The sequence below is a fragment of the Ochotona princeps genome, chromosome 26, assembly GCF_030435755.1.
Source record: "Ochotona princeps isolate mOchPri1 chromosome 26, mOchPri1.hap1, whole genome shotgun sequence".
Lineage (NCBI taxonomy): Eukaryota > Metazoa > Chordata > Mammalia > Lagomorpha > Ochotonidae > Ochotona > Ochotona princeps.
In genome coordinates, this window is record NC_080857.1 from 20,059,243 (window position 1) to 20,082,887 (window position 23,645).

A 23,645-nucleotide genomic window follows, 5' to 3' on the forward strand; every position below is an offset into this window, starting at 1 on the left:
TGACAGTGTCTCAGTCTCATCCAGAAAATGGGAATCAAGAAAATGTGTTTTTTTTTTTCTTTTGACTTTGCACAACTCTATGAAATACATTTGATGGGACGGGGGAAATGAACGTATCACCTGAAAAGTCTTCTGGAAACAAGAACTCCGACCACCTTGAATTCATCCAGTTCACAGAAACTCAGCACTTAGGACCATGGGCTTTTGTAAAGTTGAGTGATCACTGCTGATTTCCCACAAGCTGCCATTACTGCCATCACGGAAACCTCCTGGACGTACTTTGGACAGAAGAAGGAACAGGAATCACAGTTGCTTTTTAGGCACACATTCCTACAGAAAGCCCAGAGTTGTTAGCCAGAACTAATGGGTGATGTCACTGGTATCTGTAGCAGCCTGAAATTCACCACAAGCAGCAAGGAATTATCCCTGAGGTGGGTGTGGGGCAGTGCACCAGACAGGTATCTGCACACTGCCACGGAAAGAACATCATTGTCCGAAGCTCGCCTACAGTCTCATATCCAGCTAAGAGTTTTAAGGGAGAGTCAACCCACGGTGCTCATGCTGATGATGCTCTTCCTCTCCCTGAAAGGCAATAGCATCTGTCTACAGTCATCCAACCAACCGAATCAGCCCATATCTAATGATACTCATGGATGGACCTCAGCCAGTGTCTTTGCTTGAAGCTTTACCACACCTCATCTGTACTAGTCCAGCATATTGTGGGCATTACGACTGATGGGGAGGTCTTGGCACTTCTAGATTTTTTTTTTTTGCATTCTGCTATGGGCATCCATGTTTTGATGTTGACATTAGACTAAGATGGTGCTAGTCAACTTAGGAAGATTGACATGAATTTTAGTGGTATTTACTGATTGCTTTAATTTCCTTCCTATTTGTTTTTCATCTTGAGTTGTATCTGGTGAACTATAGATAGGCTATTTTTGATCGAAATTGGTAACTCTAAAAAACAGCACGTTTGGGCGTTGTAGATGGAACCACAGCTTCATAGCATAGTGGATTCCAATCCTTTAATTTGATGCATTGGAGGAGTATTGCCTGGAAGAATAAAGTCACTTGTCCAAAGGACTCTGAGGCTGTAACAGATCTCACAGTATGGCAGCAATTTGGTATGTCTCGTTGCTCTATTCCCACTACTGAAAAGAGTGCTTGGTACATATAGCTATTAGGTCTGGCTGTGGAATGCATGTGTCAGAGCTGGGCCTCCTCAGTGGCTTAGACAGAGTGGTGGACAGCATATCCAGATGCACAAGGAGAATATGGCAGTACACTGGAGCTTGCAGAGGACACCTGGTACCATAACAGAGGATAGAAGACAGAACAAATCGATCAACTACCCCAGCCAAGAATTGGCAGTGAATACCTGGGAAACAGAGACTCTAAGGTGAACTATGTCAGCCAGTGGAGTCTGGAGAGATTTCATCGTGGTTGGAGTGGCAAGATCAGCAGCAATACAGAATTGTTGAATTATCAAAATCACTTGAACAGGAGCCTTGGATCATGCCCCACATCATGATCCCAGGATAGTTGGGAGGCTAAGTGTGGCTTCTCCCCTTAATTCTCTCTTCCCCATAGATACAGGAAGGAAAAAAAGAGAATGTCAATACAATGGTCTCACCTACTTTGCTTTAGCCCTTGACCCTTCACACTCAAATATGTAAAGATGATCAAAAATAGAATTTATACAGTTAAAAAAATAACTCAAAAAGAAATGAATAAGTGAATATGTTTGGTCTTCCACTGCAGGGACTAGTTAGGGACTCTGTGGTCTTTGCTAGCATTCTTGACATCTTTCTCTTGCTGTGCCTTGGCTCCAGCCTGGGTCAGTCAAGTGAGAGATGACCATCCGTGTGAAGGCTTTCTCATCCCATTCTTTTCAGGCAAGAGGATCACCCACAATATGCTGAGGTTTAATGATGAGCGTTATTTCTGTTTCCAGGGACTCTACCTTGGATAACACTTGGCTGTGGAAACTTGTGCAGTTTCCATCCAGGGCCTTTTGAGAATGGCAGCATGAGCCCCAAGCTGTTTAACCCATTAACAGTGGCCTTGAAGCTCTTGCATGAATGTACCTTGTGTGATTATGATCATGATTGGGCAGCCATTGCTATGGCTTGCATCTGACATGGTGCCCCATGCTGTAGAACTTGGCAGCTTCCGGAGGAAGGATAGCAGACTTCTAAGAGGAGCTGAACTTGCTGTACAGTGAAACATGGATGACAAACAGAATGGGTAGCCACAGATCAACATTATTTGTTTTAGTGTGTTTGGACTGTTTGGCCTTTGTTCTACTTTGTCTTCTTCAAAGTGCCTTAAAAGGGGGAGGGAATGGGTGTGAGCCATTCAGGTGGCTCCAGAGTGCCATTGTAGTCATTGATGTGCAGCTGTCATGTCACAAGCCACATTGGTTGGGGAGGGGGACGGTGGCGGCAGGGCAGGTGAGAGGTGGGTCTGCCAATCACTGCAGGATGTTCACAAAAACAGAGTTGGCAAGATAATCCATGTGAAGAAGGGATACCTGGGGAACATGCTCGTCATGGTGTGTGTGTGTGTGTGTGTGTGTGTGTGTGTGTGTGTGAAGGTACTGGGTTCTTGAGGACTCAGAATTAGCTCACTCCGTTACAGAGGTCAGGTTCAATGATAGCCTCCTTCACTCCATCTGACAAATGAGGCCTCACAATAGAGGTGAGTCAGTGTGAGTGCGGTGGGAGAGTGGGGATAGAGAGAGAAGATAAGAATGGATCTGATTGAATGCCATGGTTTCCCTGAGTAAGCTAGTAGTAGTATTTTTTCTTTTCAAATCATTCTTTAGCATGATGATTCAGATTTGACTGTATTTTGCATAAATACTTTAGCTGAAGTTTCATATATATACATATATATTTGTAATATGTAAACATTGGAAGTTTTATGTATCTGTGGATATGCAGAATTGTTAGAAATCAGAGTCTCATTATATTCTAATGAATGTCCAGGGAGATTTGTTTCTGGTGCTATTTTGGGATGTCATTGACCTTTTTATTTTATAGAATACAATTTCTATAAACAGCAGACCAGTGAGCACAATTTGAATTGTGTCCTGTCTTGCCCAAGAAGCAAGGGTTTTTAGATTCTCCTTTTCTGAGAAATTACTTTTTAAAAGATCAACGTTGATGGATAAGGTAATAAACTATAATTAGATGTTTGTAATTTCACAATGAATAAATAATAGGCCATGCTAGTTCCACAGTTATTTGTATCTACTTTATTTATGTTTTTAGCACATACCTAGCAAGAGATTTCTTTTTCCTAGAGCTTTAATTTAATCATTGATGTGGCTCAGCCAAGTCCAAATTAAATACTGGCGATAATGAAATAAAAACCTCTTTTAATAAGAATCGTAATATAAGAGGCACATCATAGCAGTTTGTGTATTTGTGTGGGCCACAGTTTATTGAGAATGGTCTGTGTCTTTTTACTGAATATACACAGGCTGTGATCTGCTGCTTGGTGCCTTATGTTAGCTGCTGAGTTACAAGTATAATGTAAACCTCATCAGTAAGGTATATTTAGATCCAGTCTTCTCCAACAGGATGAAAATATCTGTGTGTGTGGGCAGTTGTTCATGAGAACGTATGGAAGCAGGCAGCTGTGAATGTGAAAGTAGTGCTGGGTTTGCCTGGATGTTTCTCTGCGTGCCTTCTCACTGCAAAGTCCCATTTGTTGTTCCTTTCCTGTTCTCAGCATCTACGAACAGGTGTTTGGTAAAGTCATAAGGGCTGCATTCTTCAAATCACAAGGCAGCAGTCCCTGCTTCCAGACACCTGCTTTCTCTTTTTTTCATGAATATCAAAACTGTCCTTGACTCCCAGCTTCACGCGTGCTATCTTCTGTGTGAGAAGTTTCCCTTATCTACTCAAGTTCCTTTTCTTCTCAGCTACTCAGATACCAACCCCCTCTCTTCCCTCCCAGAGCCAACTCCTTATAGCTGTGAGCCCAGTCCATAAGTTATAGGTCTTTTGTGCAGGGTGGGCAGGGGCCACATTTCCTGTTCTTCCCTCTGGGGGAGGATGGAGATCAATTTTGGAAAGGGTTAGGGGCTGGGTGAGAAATGACTATGCCAAGTTCATGACTGGACCAAATAAGCAAGTGGGCTGGGGATTAACTGAGCCCTTCTGAGCAAACATCTTCAGAGAGACAGCCAGGAAGCACTGGCTTTTTAATGGTCTGATGAGGATGGGTCGGATACAGTGCCCCACTTGCTAAACTAGTTTTGGTAATTGGAATCTTATTCATGTCCTATTGAATTGCTAATCCCTGTGGTGCATGGGGTGGGCTAGGGGCTGTTTCTCCTGCTCGGTTATTTCTGTGGCAACACAAATATCCCCCACTGGAAACAATCCAGATTTCCAGTCAAATACTTTAGGAGATGATGGTCACCTTGACAAAGCAGGTTAAGCTTGAGAGTGTCAAGTAGCCGTGTTCCACCTTTTTTAATTCTTCTATCCTTGAATGGGAAACACTTTTTCTGTGTTTCTTTTACTTCTCAAAATTTCAGGGATTAATTCTGGGCAAAACAAACAAAGCAACAAGGAGTCCTAGCAGTGTAGCTGAGAGATGGGTTTTTGCCACTTTCCTCAGAAACTTTTCTGGTGGCCCAGGAGTAGGTATTATTAAGTCACTTCCCTAGTAGATAAGAAGTCTTATGCTTGCAGTTTTATCTGGCAAATGGCTTTTCCCAATTTTTTGGAGGCAGACAGCAAGCAGCTCAATCAAATCCTGGTGTGGAATTGTTTTGGGCATAGTTTTTGCACCTGCTGCTGGCTGCTATAATGACTTAACTCTGCACTCTGCGCCTCTGCTGAGAAGTTACGAGGGTATCTCTATCCTCTGCTTTCCGCTGGCCCTCGGGAACATCTTGAGTTCTGAGAAGGAGCTCTGCAGCCAGAAGGAGGCTCATTTTAGTTCTGGGTCTTACCAGTGGGCTCAGTTCCCTTCCTGTTCTCAGAATACCAACACAGAGGACTTTGCCAGAGACATCCAACAGGGGTTTCCAAAACCCACTTGTTGCCCTTCCCTGGTCCAAAGCTTCTCCCAGAGAATGTCTCCAGGCAACAAACATGAGAACCCATGGTCCTCAACACCTGGCCACTTTCTCCAGGAAATCTCTTCTGTTCCTTGCCTGAGTTAGCTTCCTGTCATTCTCATTTGCCTTGCTCTATTTAAATCATTAAGCCTCTCAAAGCTCATAGGCCTAGGACAGAGGACAGAACAAATCAACCAACTACCCTAGCCAAGTGTTGGCAGTGAAAATCTAGGCAAATGGAGACTCGAAGGTGGACTATGTCAGCCAGTGGATTCTGGAGAGATGTCATCATGCGTAGAGTGGCAAGATCAGCAGCAATTCAGAACTGTTGAATTATCAAAACCACTTGAGCAGTGTCCTTGGAGCATGCCCCACACTGGGGACCCTGGGATGGGTGGGAAGCTGGATGTGGCTTTTCCCCTTATCTCTCCCCTTCCCCCAGATACAAGAAGGAAAAAAGAGAATGTGGTAACAATGGTCTCACCCACTTTCCTCTAGTCCTTGACCCTTTGCATCCTAATCAACTATGTAAAGATTATCAACAGAATAAAAATAAAGAGAAAAAAACAGCTCATAGTCCTTTTTTCTCTCTACTTGTTTCTGCTCTCTTCCTTCCTCCTCGTTTCCCGACACTTTCACTAATCCTTGCGGTTTCAAGCACCGGTTTAGGAAAGCCTCCTAAATGTACCTCTTCAACCTGTGCTTCTCTCTTGAACTCCACAACTGTGTATTTGACTATCTTCTTGTTGTTTCCACTGGAAGTCTCACAGTCTCCCCAAATTCAGTGTGCTCGCAGCAGAAGCTCTCACCTCTTCCTCACAGCAGGTCTCAGCTCTTCCTGCATTCAGTGCCTTCATTCCTTTGATTGTCTGTCTCCTCGGAGGCTGTTGGCTGGAGTCTGCATACATTCTTGGGCCAGACAGTTGGGAAGATTTTTCATCTCATTCACACATTCCCAAATCTCAAACAATGGTCAAGTCTCATCAATTATTTCTTTAATATTTTCAAAATTTCTACATTTCTTGAATCCTTCTAGTTTACTGTCTTGACATCAGATTTCTAACAGTTTCCTGGCAGCGACTCTTGCATTTCCACATTTCCCAGCTCCTAAATTCTTCCTCTGGACAGATGCTCACCCCTTTGCTTTCTCTGTTCCTCATTATTCCTTCCTTCCTGATGGCTTAAATTATTTTAACTGTGGTTTCCATACATTAAATAAGGTCTTTTCAACTACTTTTAAACAGTTGAAGAGTCATAGGGAATTTCAAAATATTTTAGACAGGTTGCAAGTCACCTCATCCAGTTTCCCAGTAGTAACACCCTGCTTGCCTGTAGTTCAACAGCAAAACCAGAGAATTGACATTGACGCAATCACAATCTTTATTCAGATTTTATTGTTTCCTTGTGCACATACACCTGTATGCATTTATGTGTGTCTGTGTGTAGTTGTGTGCAATCTTATCACCTATGTGATCACCCCCCCAATAATAAGATACAGAATCATGTCATCACTCAAAGGTGCTTCATGCTAGTAAGTTGCTCCTTTATATTTATTTGAAAGGCAGAGTGACAGACCCAGAGGTGGCGGAGGGAAGGTGGCAGAGAGACTGCTTTTTCTATCCACTGATTTATATCCCGGAAGGCTATAATAGCTGCAGCTGGGCTAGGTGGGACCCAGGAACTGGAAATTCCATCCAGTTCTCCCATATGGGTGGCAGGGGCCCAAGAACTTGGGTTATCTTCAGCTGCCTCCCCAGACAGATTAGCAGGATTGAAAGCCAAGCAGCCAGGACTCGAACCTGTACTCTGAAGCGAGGTGTCGGCATCATAAGCTGTGGCTTAACCCATTGTGCCACAGTGCTGACCTCCTAAAATACCTTTTAAAACACAAGATCACCCAATCTCCACCCTGCTTAAAAACCTCCAGTGACTTTAAAGTCCCAAATCCTTAAGTGAGGCCTGCCAGCGTCCGAGCCCTCTGCCTCCAGCCACCTCTCTGTTTGTTCATCTGAGAATGTGCAGTCTCTGCTCATGGAGCCTTTCCTCCCCTTCAATTAGCGGATCACCTCCACTGCTCAAGGCCTCCACATGTGCCATTCCCCTCACTGGGAATCCTCTTCCCATGTACCGACCGACTCAGCATCCTCTGCCAGGTCTATCAACTTAAAGATCTTTCTCTGGGTTTCTCTGACATCTTGGGTTAGCAACGTTACCTTCCTGTTGTTTATCTTAATTGCTAATTATGCGTTTCTTTCATGGCACCAATCACACAATTGTCATGAAATAGATATGTGTGTAATTTGTCAATCTGACGTCCGTTGGCTAAACTAAAAGGACTTGGAGGTGTCCTACTTGTTTCTGCCTCTCTTCTGTCTAGCACAATAACTGGCCTAGCAGGCACTCAACAGATCCAGTCAGATGTCATTTAATGACAGGGTGTGTTGTGAGAAATACCTTCTAAGGTGATTTTGTCCTTGTTCGAACATCACTGAGGATATTTACATACAAGATTAAATCAAGCACAAAAGAAAATGAAGCAATCAACAGATGCAGTAAACACTGTTTAAGAGTGAGCATGATTTAAAAAAAAAGAGGTACTGCACTCTGAAATAATCATAAAATATGGTATAATGGTTATATACCCCAGTTCTCTGATAATTTATTATTCTAATTAAGTATTGGGTACCTTACTTAATTATGGAAAGGTACTTCAAAAAGTTCATGTAAAATGGAATTAAAAGATAAGCTTACTTAGGCACAAAAAGAAGATTTGTGTATATGAGGGGTCATGGAAAAGTTCATGAGAAATATGTATTCTGGATATTTGATATTTTCTACACCCAAACTCTCCTCTATTAATTCCATTTATCCATGAACTTTTTGTAAGTGCCTTTATATGTGCAATTTTTTTCTGCGCAACTGACAGTGCAATTTGTTTACATGGCATCCCCACAGCCACATGAGCAGCGCATTGCATGGGCATGATGACGTCAGGGTGGTGATGGCATCACCAGGCAGAGGGGATTTCTCAGCTGCATTGTGATGTCCTGGCACCACTACTGTCTGTGTGGTCTGCAGTTGATCAGTGTCAACGAGGCATAGAGCTGTCCCTGTTACGAATGGGAACTTGAAGCTGGTTGGTCATGGCTGGGATACGGTCTGCAGCCGTGGAACTAGGAAAGCCCGCCTTGCCTTTGTGAGCATCTGTCTACTCATGACCTCATCCCTATCCTTCCCAAGGGTGTTCCTTCAGGGAACTTGGGACCCATACCACACAGATATTCTCTCCCCTCTGGTACACTGGAATAGGGCAGGACCCTGGCAAGTGTCCCTCTCAAACTGCATCTTTGGTTGCTGGCAAGAACATCTGCTGATTGTTCATGTAGACTTGAATAGAAGGCTTGCTTGTCTTTGGGGCCTCGGCCATAGTGTCACTTTGAGAGTGTTGAAATTCAGAGATGTGTGTGGGGAAGGGTTGGGGTGTCTCTGGAAGGGATGAATCCTTGAGTGTTGAAAGAAACACACACACACACACACAGAGAGAGAGTACCTTGAGATCAGCTACCATGATCCTTCCACCTGAGCTTGCTGAGCGCTCTCAACTCACCCCATCCAGTCACTTCCATGCTCACCCTCATGCCCTCAGAGATAACTTAGTATGGTTTATATCTGTGGAGCCCCAAATGTGGAGGATTCTTGTGTTAGACTGAACAGATAATATTTCACTCCAATGACCAAGATATAACCAGCTCTTGAAAGGGAGGAAGTGGGAGGCCTGTGGTGAGATGTGGCTTGGCTAAGAGGTAGTGGTGCCAGGTCATTTTGTCTTGGGGATACTGAGTAGGTAGAACTAACTGTAGGAGTGTCCTTTAAACGTCCTGGTGCCTCATGTGGAAGAAGCACTGTGGTCCACTGTACAGTGTGTTTGACAGAGTTGTTGGCTCTGGAGAAGGGTGAACCCCCCAAAGTTATACAGGGTTGGTACTGGGTTTGGTCCTGGGTGCTGTGGGTAAATTCCTGCAAGTTTCCCTTCTCCCCAGGTACGAGGTCCAGGTCTTCCTGTTCTGGGGTCCACAGCAGTCCTCTCACTGCCAGTCCATGTCTCTGTAGTGAACTAGGATGGAGAGCACAGACTGGCGTGCAGGCCAAGCCACAGGTGTCGCCTCATTGGGATCACATGTGCTGAAGTCACAGCTGGCTCAGAGCAACGTCTTGGTATTGATTTGGCTAATCTAACACTTGGGATGTGCAAAAGACAAGCTGTTACTGTAGAACAGGCCTGCTGGAACATTTGCTGTGATACTCTATTTCTTAGCCCTTTCCTCCCAGGCCACTCCCTGCTGTGTCCTGTTTGGGGCTTAGACTGCAGCTGGCCCGCCGTGCAAGGGCACATACACTGGATCACAGTGAATGTCATGTCTTACCCCTGGGCACTGCCCCTGGGAACTTCATTCTCCCTCTGCTCTCTCCCGTGTACTCTGAATCAATGCCAACAATGTTTTGGACCCAAGAGCCCAATTCCAGATCATTCTTAGAGCTTTACCTCCGCAGCTGGGGAGGTGATGCTGGTGCCTCTCACAGAGCTGCCTTGTCTGTGTGTTTGGCCATTTCCTGTCTTCTTATCTCTGGCCACCACTTCCTGTTTTCCTCAACTGGTTACACCTATTAAGGATGTGACTCTTAAGGCCAGGGGAGTTAGATGGCATCTATTCCTAAGTAAAAGGGTTAATGCTTGCTCCTTTCCAGGGCCTGCGTGAATGTGGCTGGGAGTGGTGAAGAGGAATGTGGGCAGACCCTAGTTGGCATCCTAACTTGCGCTGTGACTGCCTCGCTTTGCATTGGGTGTCAGTGTGTTTCCTGTGAATGATGCTGAGAGGTGTCAGGTTAGATCCCTGCGACCCTTGACGCTGCTGTTTCTGGTCCTCTCCAGGTCACCCTACCTGCCTGCAGTTCACCCTGAACATGACCGAGGCCGTCAAGACCTACAAGTGGCAGTGCATAGAGTGCAAGTCCTGCATCCTCTGTGGCACCTCAGAAAATGACGTGAGTGTGGGGCTTTCCCAGTGGGAGGGAGGAAGCCGAGACGCTGGGCGTCCCTGATGGATGGAGAGCCCTGGGCTCCTGGAGGATTGTCTCCACGGCCTTGGGTCTCTGGCTGTTCGGGGTCAAGGGGCAATCTTGTGTCTGAAGGGAGAGACTTAAGAGGTGACCAACTAAGGGCTGCCTTGATGGCCATACATAGTGGTTGCCTTTGTTTGTGGTTGGGATGTGCTCAGCCGTGCCCATCACAGCATTCCACTGTGCGTTAGCTCACATGTCTGAATCTGAAATACAAGAAATGTAGAACTTCTTAAAGAAACCTTTGCTTATGGACTATTCCCAACATATACAAAAAGTGGAGAGAGTGGTAAGTCTGCTAAATCCTATACAACTTCAACAATGATCAGCATTTGTCCAAACCTGTTCCATAGTCTCTCTCTCCATAATCTTAACCGTAATATTGTTCTACCTGGAGATATTTCACATATATCTCAAACATAGGACTGCCTTTTTCAAACAAAAATAACCCGAATATTATAATAATTTTTTGAAAAGCCTTTCATATACTTAAGCATCCAGCCAGCGTTCTTCATTTCTCATTTATCTTACAAATGTATTTGTTATAGACTGCTTATTAGAACTTAGAAATAAGCAAGGACTGTACATTACAATTAGTTGGCATACCTTCAAAGCATCTTTAAATATATACAAAGATATTTCAAAAGCTTCAAGAAAAAATGGAATAAGAAGATAAATACAGGGTCATATATTTGCTTTGGGGGAGTGAATTGGTGGATGGAAACACTCTCTTTGCTTCTGTCTATATTTCTCTAAGTCTCCATCTCTGCTTTCTGGTCTCTGCCTCGCAAATGAATAATTTAAAAGTTTATCTTATTGTAAGTATTTTTTGAAAGGCATGCATAGGTTTTTTTAAAGATTTATTTTTATTGGAAAGTCAGATTTACAGAGAGAAGGAGAGACAGAGAAGATCTTCCATCTGCTGGTTCACTCCCCAAGTGACCATAACAGCCAATGCTGAGCTGATCTGAAGCCAGGAGCCAGGAGCTTCTTCTGGGTCTCCAACGCACATGCAGGGACCCAAGACTTTGGACCATGTTCTGCTGCTTTCCCTGTCCACAAGCAGGGAGCTGCGAGGGAAGTAGAGCAGCTGGGATATGACTCAGCATGTGCAAGGCAAGGATGTTTGCACTAGGCTACTGCACCAGGCCCTAGTTTGTTTGTTTGATAATGCACATGTTCATGAACTTTTTGAAGACATCCTTATGTGCATGGATTTCAAATTTTGTTTTTTCACCCAAGAAGTGTATCTTTTAATTTCACTTCTGTGAACTTTTGGACATATCCTCATGTATTTTTTTTTTAAATATAAAATCTGGATTCCTGTTACCTTGCTCTTTCTCCTGCCTTGAATTATGTATTAAAGAAACCAGGTCATTTTTTCGACAGGGTTCCTCTGAGTGCATTTTACGAATCACATCTCTGGGGTATTGCTCACACTTTCCTCTGTCTGTGTGTTGCTTGTAAATTGGTGGTTAGGTCTGGAGGCCCAAGTCAGGCTGCTCTTGTCTGTCTTTCTGCCTATTTGTTTCTCTTTCTTCCTGGCGAACCTGCTTCACGGAAACCGCTGGATGTTTCCGTGTGGAGGAGTGGGAGGCCTGGCGTCTCCATCTATTGATGATCTTCAACTAGGTCGACTCTTTTATTAGGGCTTGCCAAATCATGATATTCTTATTTAATAATGTCTTCTTCCTTAGTTAGCTGGAGTAATTCTATAAAGAGCAACTTGTCTAACCTTGTACTTGATGCCTCTGAGATATAGACTATATAGAAAAAGCAGGATAAAATTGTTCCTTTCTTGTCTTGTCTTAGTTTTTGAAGTAACAGCATGATTAAAATATTTTTTCCTGCTTTATTATTTTTTAAGAGTCAGTTATTTGAAAGGCAGAATTATAGATACAGGGAAGGAAGAGAGAGAGAGAATGAAAGAGATTTGAGTTCCCTTTCCATATGGCCACAGTGTCCAGGCCTTGCCAAGTGGAAGTCAGGAGCCTGGAACTCCATTTCGCGTCTCCTGTGTAACTGATAGGTATCTAAGAACCTAGAGCATCTTGTGGTACTTTTCCAGGTGCATTCACACAGAGTTGAGACCTGAACTGATGCTCATATGGGACACCACAATGCTCACCCTAATCTCATAATTAAAAAAAAACACTCAAGATAATAGGGATTGTGAGATACTTTCTTAAAATGATAAGAATATTTATGCCTTAGAGCTAACACCAATATGCTGTTTAATACGAAAATACTACGGGTGTTTCCACTAAGATGGGGACTGAATGTGAACACTCCTGCCAGGTAGTGTAGCTTTAGATTACATCTGGAAAATCTTAGAAAAACAATGATAGCACAAACTCAAGCATAAAAGATAAGACAGTATAAAATTAACAGGCTTCTATACACAAATAACCAATTAGAGAACGTAATTCCATTAATGATAGTAACCAGAGAAAACACCACTAAAACAGCAAATGTGCAAAACTAGTGAGGAAAAATTTTAAACACTTCCAGAAAGATTTCAAGAACAAATGGAAAGACATCCTATGATTCTGGATAGAATGACATCATACAATAAAAATGTTAGTTCTTTCTAATTTGCAAATTTATTTGAAACCCAATAAGAATATCAACAAGTGTTTGTATTTGTTGGGATGAGTAGATATCTAAGTTCACTTGGAAGACAAAAGCATGCACAAACAGCCTCAAAATACTCAGAAACTGGAGATTGGCACCTGGAGAGTTTGTGATCCCCTGTAACACCCCTCTAGTGGAAGCAAGCAGTGTGGGACTGAGGCATGGGTAGACAAATAGATGGAGGTGGATGAAAAGCCCATAAATAGATCCGACCCCACATTTGGAATTGTAAGATAAAGCTTGCATCCAATATTGCTGTGTCAAAGATAGACTTTTTAATGAATGGTGCTGGGACAGTGGGGTGGCCATTTGCGAAGAGACAAAATTAGATCTCTCATTGTAGATTGGGGATTTAAATGTAGAAAGAAATCAGAAGGGAATGTGGGTGGAGGATTCTTTCATCTCAATACAGGTAGTAGTTTTCTAACTGTGGCTCAAATCCAGAAACAATGGAGTAGATTATTGATATATTTGTTTCCATGAAAATCCACATTCTTAACCAGATGAGAAGGCCAAAACAGAAACTGGGAGAAAGTGTTTGTAGCATGTAAATAGAAAAAAGGCCAATACCCCGAAAAAAATTTTAAAAAAATACAACAACCCTTAAAAACAATGGGGTAAGAAGACCAAAAATGCGGTGGAAAATGATGGATTATGTGAAATCCAATTCACAAAAGGCATAAAATAACTGTTAAATGTGAAATAGATGTTCAGATGCATTCAGTTAAGGCATTCAAGAGAAAACAAAACTGAGATACCGTAAAACTGAAATGCTGTTTCTTAACTGTCAAGTGGGTGAGCATTAAAAAGTGTCATGACTTGTTCTGCTGAAGGACCTATGGAAAAGCTGGCGTCTTAGCACACTATCGATGGGAACACAAAGAAGTCCAACCTTTTGGAGGGAACCATAGCTGCACCTAACAAAACCATAGTACAGCAAGCATCCTCACTTACCTCGTAACTCAGCAACCACCTCAGAGGCATCTCTCCTGGAGGTATATATCAACTCCATGAAACTACACATGCATGCAATTCTGCGATGATTCAAAGTAAGAAAATGCTCAAAATAAATAAATGAAATAATAGCATGCTTTAAAGAACACAGGGGTCAACTTGGAGGAACTCCCAATAGCCAAACTTGGGGAAATCGGGACCATGAAATAATGATATTATGAGTTTATGACCCCAAGGATAAAATCAAGGTCTGCACTAACATAAAAAAGATTGAGTATATAAGTAAATGGGGGAAAAGTAAACTTTTCCTCAATCAGGAATTCCAACTACAAATACAGAATGCAAAAAGGAATAATCACTGGACAAACATCACAGTGATGGTTATTACTGGCAGGAGGCATCAATTGCTGCTAAACTTAGTGGGTGAAAGGGTGATGAGAAATAGGATCTTCACATAATTTCAAAGTATCCCCCCAGCAAGACTGCTTGTATGTGTTACAAAGGGAAATGTAATTAACACCACACGCAGTAAGGTGTGCTGGCATCTGTGTCCCCCAGAGGGACGCACCATGAAGGGAGGGGCATTCCTAGTGGGTATTCTTGCCCCCAATGCACCCAAGTCTCCATCTGCTCCAGAAAACAGATCCCACTCAAACTGAATGACATAAAATCACTGGCTTGAACTTTTTAAGAAAGTGCCAAGGTCATGAAAAAGACATAGAGGAACTATCACAGATCAAAGGACACCAAGAAAACACAACTCAGTACCATGTGCAATGTCGGATCGAATCCTGGGAAAGGGGACTTGGGTGGGCAAAGTGGTGGGATTCACATATGGGCTGCTGGTTAGTGGGTGGTCTAACACCACCGGTAATTTCTTGCCTCATGATTCTAGTTTGCTAATATGAGAATACTTGAAAAAGTTCATGGAACATGGAATTAAAAGATAAGTATATTGGTGTAAACTTTTTTTCTTTTTTAATCTGTGTACTGGAAGGGTCTAAAATTATGATATATCCTTTTTAAAGAAAGGATATATCATAAAAATTATGGATAGATTTTAAAAAATATTTTAAAGATGTATCCATTTATTTCTTTGAAAGGCAGACAGAAATGCAGAGGGACTCCCGCTTCACTCCCCCAAATGGCTGCACTAACTGGGGCTGGATCAGGCTGATGCCAGGAGCCAGGAACTTCATCTGCGTCTCCCATGTGGATGCAGGGATACAAGGCTTAGGCTGTCTTTTGCTGCCCTCCTAGATGCATTAGCAGGGGGATTGGAAGTAGAGGACCTGGGTCTTGAATTGGAAAACCAACATGAAATGGCAGTGTGGCAAGTGGTGGCTTAACCCCCATTGTGCTGCCTTAACCCCCATTGTGCTGCCTTAACCCCCATTGTGCTGCCTTAAGCCTATTGTGCTGCCTTAACCCCCATTGTGCTGCCTTAACCCCCATTGTGCTGCCTTAACCCCCATTGTGCTGCCTTAACCCCCATTGTGCTGCCTTAAGCCTATTGTGCTGCCTTAACCCCCATTGTGCTGCCTTAACCCCCATTGTGCTGCCTTAAGCCTATTGTGCTGCCTTAACCCCCATTGTGCTGCCTTAACCCCCATTGTGCTGCCTTAACCCCCATTGTGCTGCCTTAACCCCCATTGTGCTGCCTTAACCCCCATTGTGCTGCCTTAAGCCTATTGTGCTGCCTTAAGCCTATTGTGCTGCCTTAAGCCTATTGTGCTGCCTTAACCCCCATTGTGCTGCCTTAACCCCCATTGTGCTGCCTTAACCCCCATTGTGCTGCCTTAACCCCCATTGTGCTGCCTTAACCCCCATTGTGCTGCCTTAACCCCCATTGTGCTGCAGTATCAGACTCAAAAAAGGTGGGGGAGTGGGCAGTACAATAGCCAACAGCTAATGTCCTTGCCTTGAAAGCGCCAGGATCCCACATGGGAGCCACTTTGTGTCTGGGTGGCCCCACTTCCCATCCAGCTCCCTGCTTGTGGCCTGGCAAAGCAGTTGAGGACGGCCCAAAGCCTGCACCCACGTGGGAGACCTGGAAGAAGCTCTGGGCTCCTGGCTTTGGATTGGCTCAGCTCTGGCCATTGCAGTCACTTGGGGAGTGAATCAGCAGACAAAAGACCTTCCTCTCTGTCTCTCCTCCTTTCTCTGTGTGTCTGACTTTCTAATAAAAACATTTTTAAAATTTTTAAAAAAAGCTTTACACCAAAAATAAATCTTAGTTATATTTTTCATGAACTTTTTGAAGTACTTTTGGCTGGAGCTAATAATTTTGGGTATATATACAAGATACTCAGTGTTATATTTACAACTTTTAAAAAAGATTAAAAAATTGTTTTGTTTGAAAGAGTAATCCAGGTTGGAGCTGGGGAGGGAAGGGAGAGAGAGAGAGAGAGAGAGAGAGGGGCAGGAGGGAGAGAGAGAGCGGGAGAAAGAGAGAAAAAGAATTTTGTACCTACTCGTGCGTTTTCCAAATGGCTATAACAGCCAGGGCTGGGTCAGGCAGAGTCAAGAACCCAGAACTCCATCCAGGTATCCATGTGAGTACTGGGATCCAAACACTAGGGCCAATTTCCACTGCTTGCCCAGGTTTATAGCAGCGAGCTAGATGAGAAGCAAGCAGCCAGGACTCCAGTCGACACTGTGCTATGAAATGCCAGTGTCACAAGCTGATGGCTCAACCTGCTACACCACGATGTCAGCCCTGTGTTGCTTATTTTAAAGTCACCTGGATGGTTTTTCCTCTGTGGGTTATGCCACCAACTATTAATAGGTCATTTGTGTCATTTTTCTTCTAAGATGCAAGATACTTACTGGTTCCGGAATCTAATCTGTAAAGTAACAAGACATTCAAGGAAATCTAGTTTTTCTCCCTCGCTCTTCCATATGACTTCCTTATTCTGCTTCTAATCATTTGTCAAAACACATGGCACATCCCTCCACTTTGTTGGAATATGTGCACGTACAAATCCATAAGGATGTGATGACAGATGCACATGTGCCTTGTCTCTTCCTCTGAGTGTCTCAGAGCTGCCCCCCAGTTCACTGCGCAGACACATCCATCCTGCTCCCCACAACCATACATTTCTTCATCTGGTTGCTCCACCTGCCCCAACTTAGGGACTTGGGGATACATTCTGGTCTCCTTGACAAATACAAGGCAACTTGGAAAAACTTGTGTGTAAATTGAATGAAAAGTTTATTTTGAAGCAATGGCAACGTGGAAATCCAGAGTAGGAGGTATTCATGTTTTGAGGACACTGGCCATCCTGTTTCTGATCAGTCTTCCCGTGCTTTCTGTCTCTATCCTTGCCTTCTCAGGCTCTTCCCCAGTAGGACTGTCACTTAGCTGTCTTCTGTCTACCCAGGAATGGAGTCACTTTTCTAGAATAAACTACCTTGTGCTGGTTTGCATCCTGTGTTTCTGGGGACTGCTTCTCAGACCCCCTTTTCTTCCACCTGGCCCTTGGAGTTAGCCCTCCCCTCAGTGCCTGTCTGTGCCCTCTGTTTTCATGGCCTCTTTGGGGTCCTTGGCTTTTCAGAGGATTCAGGGAAAGCTGTAGCTCAGAAGAACATGCCTTGCTGTGTGTACATAAAGTTGCATTTGTCATTCCAAGGAGCTTATGGATACTCCTCCTGGAGCACCAGTTCAAAGACATCAGCTCTCGCCTACTCAGGAATTCTCCTAGGACCTGCATTTGCCGTCCAACCATCACAGACTCTGAAAGCCATATCTCATGCCAGCATTTCTAGCCGCCTCCGGGCCATTCCTGGCAGATGTTCTGTGGATCTGCAGTGTGTCAGTAGCTGAGCTAACCCTCCCCCATCCCATGGGTCTGGTCTTCCACCCGCATCTTAATGGGTGGCCATCTCGTGTGGCTGGCTGATCAAACTGCAACCCAGAAATCCTCCATTTCTTCCCTATCACGTCCCACATCTGGTCAGCGACTTTTTTTTTTTCAGAAAAGATTTGTTTATTTGTTTGAAAGGCAGAATTACACACACACACACACACACACACACACACACACACTCATCTTCCATCTGCTGGTTTACTCCCCAAGTGACTGCAATGATTGCAACTGAACCGTTTGAAAACCAGGAGCCAGAAGCTTCTTTTGGGTCTCTCATGTGGATGCAGGGGCCCAGGCACTTGGACCATCTTCTGCTGCTCTTCCCAGGTGCTTTCCCTGATCAGCAGGGAGCTCCATCAGAAGTGGACCAACCAGGACCGAAAATGGCATCCTCATGGAATGTCAGTGTTGCAGGCAACAGCTTCACCCGCTCTACCATAGTGCCATCCCCTAATGAGTGATTCTTAAAAGGGAACTAGTCTCAGTACTTTCTCCCTAGATCATCTCTCTCTCTTCCCTAGGCACTGTTGTAGCCTCCTAACTGGAACCAACTTTCCTCACCTGGGTGCCTGCTGTTACACAGCAGTAGTGACACTTTCCTGAATTGTAAGCTGATAATGTCACTTCCTGGTTGCCCGATAGTTCTCCAAAAACTCCCCCACTGCCACGCTGCCAGCCTTAGCCTGACAGCAGCCTGCCCATGCTTGCTCAGGGGTGGTTTCTGTCCCCTGTAGCTCATTTTCCCTGGGACATCTGCACCGGCAGAAACTAGGGTTAGACACAATGCAACACTTCAGTGTGCAAAGGTCTTAGTCATCCGAGCAGGTGCCAGGGTCACGAGCAGGACAGAACTGCACTTGGGGTTCGGCGTTGGATTCCACACGCATCTGAGCAGCCACCCGAGGGGCTGCTGAGTCGAGGAAGACAAGGTTCAGCCCCCTAGGGCCTTACAGCCCATAGAGGGGACGAAGGGTGGACAAAAGGGATGTGTCCCAAACAAACAAAAGGGATGTGTCAAGAAAACAAACAATTGAGGTCCACTACATGCCAGGAACGACAACTTAACTTAAAATGTCACCAGAAGTGGGGACTGCTGTGGCGAGCTTAGAGGGCAGGAGTTAGGCTCCGGTTAAGGGAGCTTAGCAAAGGCTGATTGGAAAAGAAGAGCTTGAAGGGCATGTAGGAGCAGGCACGGAAAGGGCCTAGGAGAGGAACTACAGGACCAACCTGTGGCCCTGATCCAACCTGGCCTTCGGCTGCAGCCTCTGGGGTGGGCATGGGGGCTTTGGGAAACCAAAAGATGGGCACTGCTTGCTTTTCTCCGCAGTCACATCTGAGAGCCTTCCCCACCAAGTCTAGATATTACCCATTTCACAGATGCCGAGGGCAGAGTCCAGAGGAATTCGATGTTTTCAATGTCTCAAGGACTTCCTATGTACCAGGCAACCATCACAGGGGATAGAGGAATGCATAAGATGAGGTCTCTGCCCTTTGGAAGTAGTAATTAACAGCTATAGGAGTGCGGAAGTGCAAAGAATCTCTAACACATGGATATGAGGTGGTGTGCAAGGAAGGTTTCTTAGGGGAAGGTCCGAGTAGAGCAGAACCCCAAGGAAGGGTTGGATTTATACAGGTTGGGGAGCAGATGGGAGAATCCTGGGAGCGAGCACAGCACAGGTGTGTCCAGGGGGCAGTGAGGACTCCCATGGGGCCTGCACTGGGGGCATCCAGGGAGGCTGCTTTACACCAATAGGCTGGAGAAGCAAGCGGCTGGCCAGACACCAGCCTGGGATAATTGTATCTCTTTTCACCTCCTTCTCTACCTGCCCTGTCTCCCTCCAGGACCAGCTACTCTTCTGCGACGACTGTGACCGTGGCTATCACATGTACTGTTTAAACCCCCCGGTGGCGGAGCCCCCAGAAGGTAATGCCATGAAGGCCATGGTAACAGCAGCAGCAGCCACTGTGACTCCCACTCCTGGGGGGCCCTCGCTCCGGCGTGGACCTCGTGGGAAGGGCATTCCAGGTCCTACTGAGTTGTCACAAGCCTGCCAAGCAGCCGTGACCACTGCCATGATCCACCCTGGGTAAACAGAGGCACAGTTCAACCAGCTGGCCCATTCAACCTGTAGGCGGAGCAGGTGTTTCCCAGACATGTGGCTGAGGTGGGGGAGGGATGAGCATCCAGGCATGGTGATGCTAGTAGGGGATGGGTGTCTTTCCCCAGGGGCCCAGTCAGTCATCTATGCTCCTGTCTTCTGACACCAGCAGGGTTTCAGCAGTCATTACCGGATGGGTGAAAGTTGAAAGAGACATGGAGTTCACGGGAAGCCAGGGATGCTGGGGTGGGGCTTCTCCCAGAGGAGGAGCTGCTCATGCCCTCTCATCTTCCTGCAGGGAGCTGGAGCTGCCACTTATGCTGGGAACTGCTCAAAGAGAAGGCCTCAGCCTTCGGCTGCCAGGCCTAGGACCCCAGGTCACAGGCTGGGGGACTTGCTGCTGGAGGGGCCCCAGGCGGAGCCCAGCTCACACCCAACCAAGCCCTCCTTGCACACCTCCGGACATTACCATCGGCAAGGAAAATCAGCAGCCACAGGGGGGCACAGATGGATGGAGCCACGAAGACCAGGGCTGCCCGCCAACCCCTCACCCCCGACAACCCCATGGGTGCTACTCCAGCCAGCAGCTCCTCATTTCTACCAGGAGGATTTTGTGCTCTGTAGCAAGCCCCAGCCCCAGCCCTGTGGGCCCCTCTCTCTGTTTCCCTAGCACGGCAGCCTTCTCTCCCTGGCAAGTCATTTTTTAATCACCCATCAGTTTCTTCCTCCCTGTGGGTAGTTTGGTGTTGTGGAAGCCTCGGGCATCCCAAGAAGTCTTTACATAGATTTGGCTTGAGCTTTGCAGCTCCAGCTCTCAGCCTAAAGGAAGAGCAGACTATGAAATTCTCTTCTTCCAATCCTCACTGGAAACTTGTAGCCCTGGACCCCGACCCCCGAGAGGCGCCGCTATTACAGGTGGAGCCCCTTGTTGTCCCTTGGTCTTGGTGAGAAGGAAGATTTGTGGTTTGAGCCCCAGCCATGACATCACAGCTTTAGGTGGTGGGAGGCGGGTGGGGAGAGAAGCAGAGGAACTGAGAGATGGGGGCAACATTATGAAGACAGGCCCTGGTTGTCACCAGCTGGGTTGTGTCACCCATCCCTAGCGGTTTTGCAGGGGCCTGGGCTGGGTTCTCGACCTTCAGAGCGGGGGCATCCCTGAGGTGGCACCAGGACACCTGTGGACAGAGAAAGATGCCCAACATCCCACCTCCTTGTGCATGGGGGCTCGGCTTCTCATGGTGGGACTCAAGGACCTAAAGCAGACCTAAGGCAGTCCACCGGGTGTCCAGGCGTCAACCCAAAGGAGCTCTGAATTCCTCTTCCCAAGTGCTTCCTTCCTTCCCATATTGACTGTGTGCCATCACCCAGAGATACCTGCCCGGATGTTTTGGCATGGGGGAAAAGGTGACGATCACCCACACAGATGACTTGTGAGGGTGACAGGATTGTGATCAGAGTGGTACACAGCCCTTGTCTCCCTCATGCAGCATGCGCTCGACTTTTTTTTTTCTTTTTATTGTTTAAAAAAATTTTTTTTGATGATTCTAGAAGAACGGGGCAGGGAGGCTGGTTCCAAGAACCCTGTGTATTGGAAGACAGCCCTGTGGGCTGCAGCGAACCGGGCTGCCTTTGAATCACAACCACAGCACAATAACTGACACATTTCTGGAAAAATCATTTGCCCAAAGGGCAGGTCTCGGTGAGCAGGACCCTGATGCATGCTCGGTTGCCACAGCTCCCTCTCTGTGGCCTGGCTGCTTACAACAAAGGCGCGATTTATTTTTAGTCCTCAGCTCCCAAGGAAGCCCCTGGAGACTCGGGCCAGTTGGGCCACTTCTGCCCAGCTGCAGTGTGGGGCCCTATGATGCTGCAGGAGCCGTCTTTCCCTGCCTCCCCACCCCCAGGGCTAATTGCTCTGAGTCGGGGCGGTGACCCAGGGCTGCCTGGCACCAAGCCAGGCAGGGTTGGTCTCCCCTACTTCTTTGCAGAGCGACCCGTGGCAAGCAATGGGGTCACTCTGCTGCAGGGGCCATGGCCTCAGAGCGGGTTGCACGCATACGCCCCAATCCCACTTCAAGGGCCCCTGTCTGCATGGATGGGAATTTCAGTCTTCTGTGATGCTCATTTCTTCCTGCTGTTCACTGAGCCTGATTCTGCAGGACGGGATGGCTTGTCCTGAGAGCCACAGCTCACACCCCAGGGGTGTGGCTCCCCTCGCTGCTCTAGCTCTCTCTTCCCACCAAACCCTCGGCGGGGTGTCCTCAAAGCCCAGCGAGAATGATTTTTGAGGTCCATTTTTACTTTAGAGAAAAAAACCCACAATTCTTCTAGTGTTTCCCCCCAATGCCACCCAGACTTAAAGGTTGCAAAAAAGAAGCGCAGAAGCGAACACTGTGACTGTGCTCTGGACAAGTCCTGTCTTGCAGCTTGTGCCAAAGTGTTACCTGCAGAAATGCAAATGATGGGGTATCTGTTCTGGCTGCTCCCACACCTGCTCTGCTTCAGGAGTGAGGCGATGGCTCATCTCTGCAGCGTACTGGAACCTGTCTGCGGGACTAGGGGGACCGTCAGGGCTCTGCAGTGACATTAAGAAGTCCCCTCCTTGGTTTCATTTACACCCTACAGGACGGGGCCAGCTCTTTCATCTTCAGAGGCCTCATTTTCTCCGCACTCTGGGGTTAAGCAGGACAGCCTGCGGCAGAGAGGTGTCACAGCAGACAAAAGCCTCCATGTTCCTCTTGACCATCTTCTGGGTTGAAAAAGGAAGGTGTCGGTGAACTGCGTGTTTGTGCTCCAAGAATGTGCTAAAATCCCAGGGCGAGTGTGCGGAGGATCAGTTTCCCCAACTCCTGCACTGCTATGTAACCCTTGGCAAGTCGCTCAGCATCCGCTGGACCTGTTTGCCCACCTGGAGCATGGAGGTGGTGACACCCCATGTGACTTCAGTAGTCTCTAGAAGTGCCAGGCTCGCCTGGAGAACTCTGAACGCTTCCTGGGCTGCCAACCTTGCCTTCTTGGAATATCCCTGCAGGACCACAAGGAGCCGAGGGGTCCAGCTGTCTGTGGTTAGGACCACTCCATCAAAGCCACAGCCATGGAAGCTGGGCATGGCCTGAGGCAGGCTATGGAGAATTCACTGTGAACTTGAGGTCTTCAACAGGGAGACATTGGAGACGCTGCCTTCCAGGGGACTCCCCAGCCAGAGTGGACAGCTGACTGCCTGTTCTTGGTGGGTCAAGTGTCCATACTCACTTGCTCACCTCTGGCTTAAAGCCCGGCTCTATCACTCTCTGACTGATCAGTCTTGCCTTCTGAGCGAGCGACATCTTCCACCTCTATAAAATGGGGGAGGGGGTGTGGCTGTCTAGCCAGGGCACACTAAGGATTAGGAATCAACACCTCAGGAGCCTGGCAGGCCCCCACTTGGAGCTGCAGGAGCCAGCAGGGTTGGAGGCTGGCAGGCTTGGGTCCTCACCACCCCACCCCACTCTGCTCGGAAGGCTGTAGATTCCTTCCAGCCTGCCACCTGAGAAAGCTCAGCTATTTTAAGGCACGCTTAGACATTTGGGGGCACACGGAGGAGACCCATGCAACTTTAACTTCCAGGCCCAGAGAAGGTTGGTGGGGTGGAGGGAGGAGGAGAGATGGCTGCAGGGTCTGGCTGGGGTCATGGCCAGCAGTCCAGGCCAGCAGAGGCTTGGGCAGGCACAGTTAAGCCGCTGGGAAGTGAGGCACAGCAAGGGCCTGGTCTCACCTGTCCGCATCAATACCTGACAATGGGGCAGAGTGGGGGGAGGGCATCTTCTGCTCCCCCGTATGTGTTCCCCTTTACTCTCCCCAACTGCCTCCGCAAAGGACGCTTTTGGCTTCACGGGATCCCAGGGCTGG

The 23,645-nt window shown here is 46.6% G+C and overlaps 1 protein-coding gene across 5 annotated transcripts in view; it reads left to right on the top strand.

The window, feature by feature from the left end:
- DPF3 (double PHD fingers 3) overlaps window positions 1-20,607 on the top strand; it is a 266,601-nt gene extending 245,994 nt beyond the window's left edge. For 3 of the 5 annotated variants that reach the window (XM_058655619.1, XM_058655618.1, XM_058655617.1), the window contains exons 10-12: window positions 10,014-10,126; window positions 19,501-19,582; window positions 20,056-20,605. In XM_058655619.1, coding sequence (XP_058511602.1) covers window positions 10,014-10,126; window positions 19,501-19,582; window positions 20,056-20,126 — 266 coding nt within the window. In that variant the 3' untranslated portion in view covers window positions 20,127-20,605. Of the gene's footprint in view, window positions 1-10,013; window positions 10,127-19,500; window positions 19,583-20,055 lie in introns of all 5 variants that reach the window. The other 2 variants (XM_004584425.4, XM_058655620.1) reach the window with 2 other exon arrangements.
- The last annotated feature ends 3,038 nt before the right edge of the window (window positions 20,608-23,645 follow it).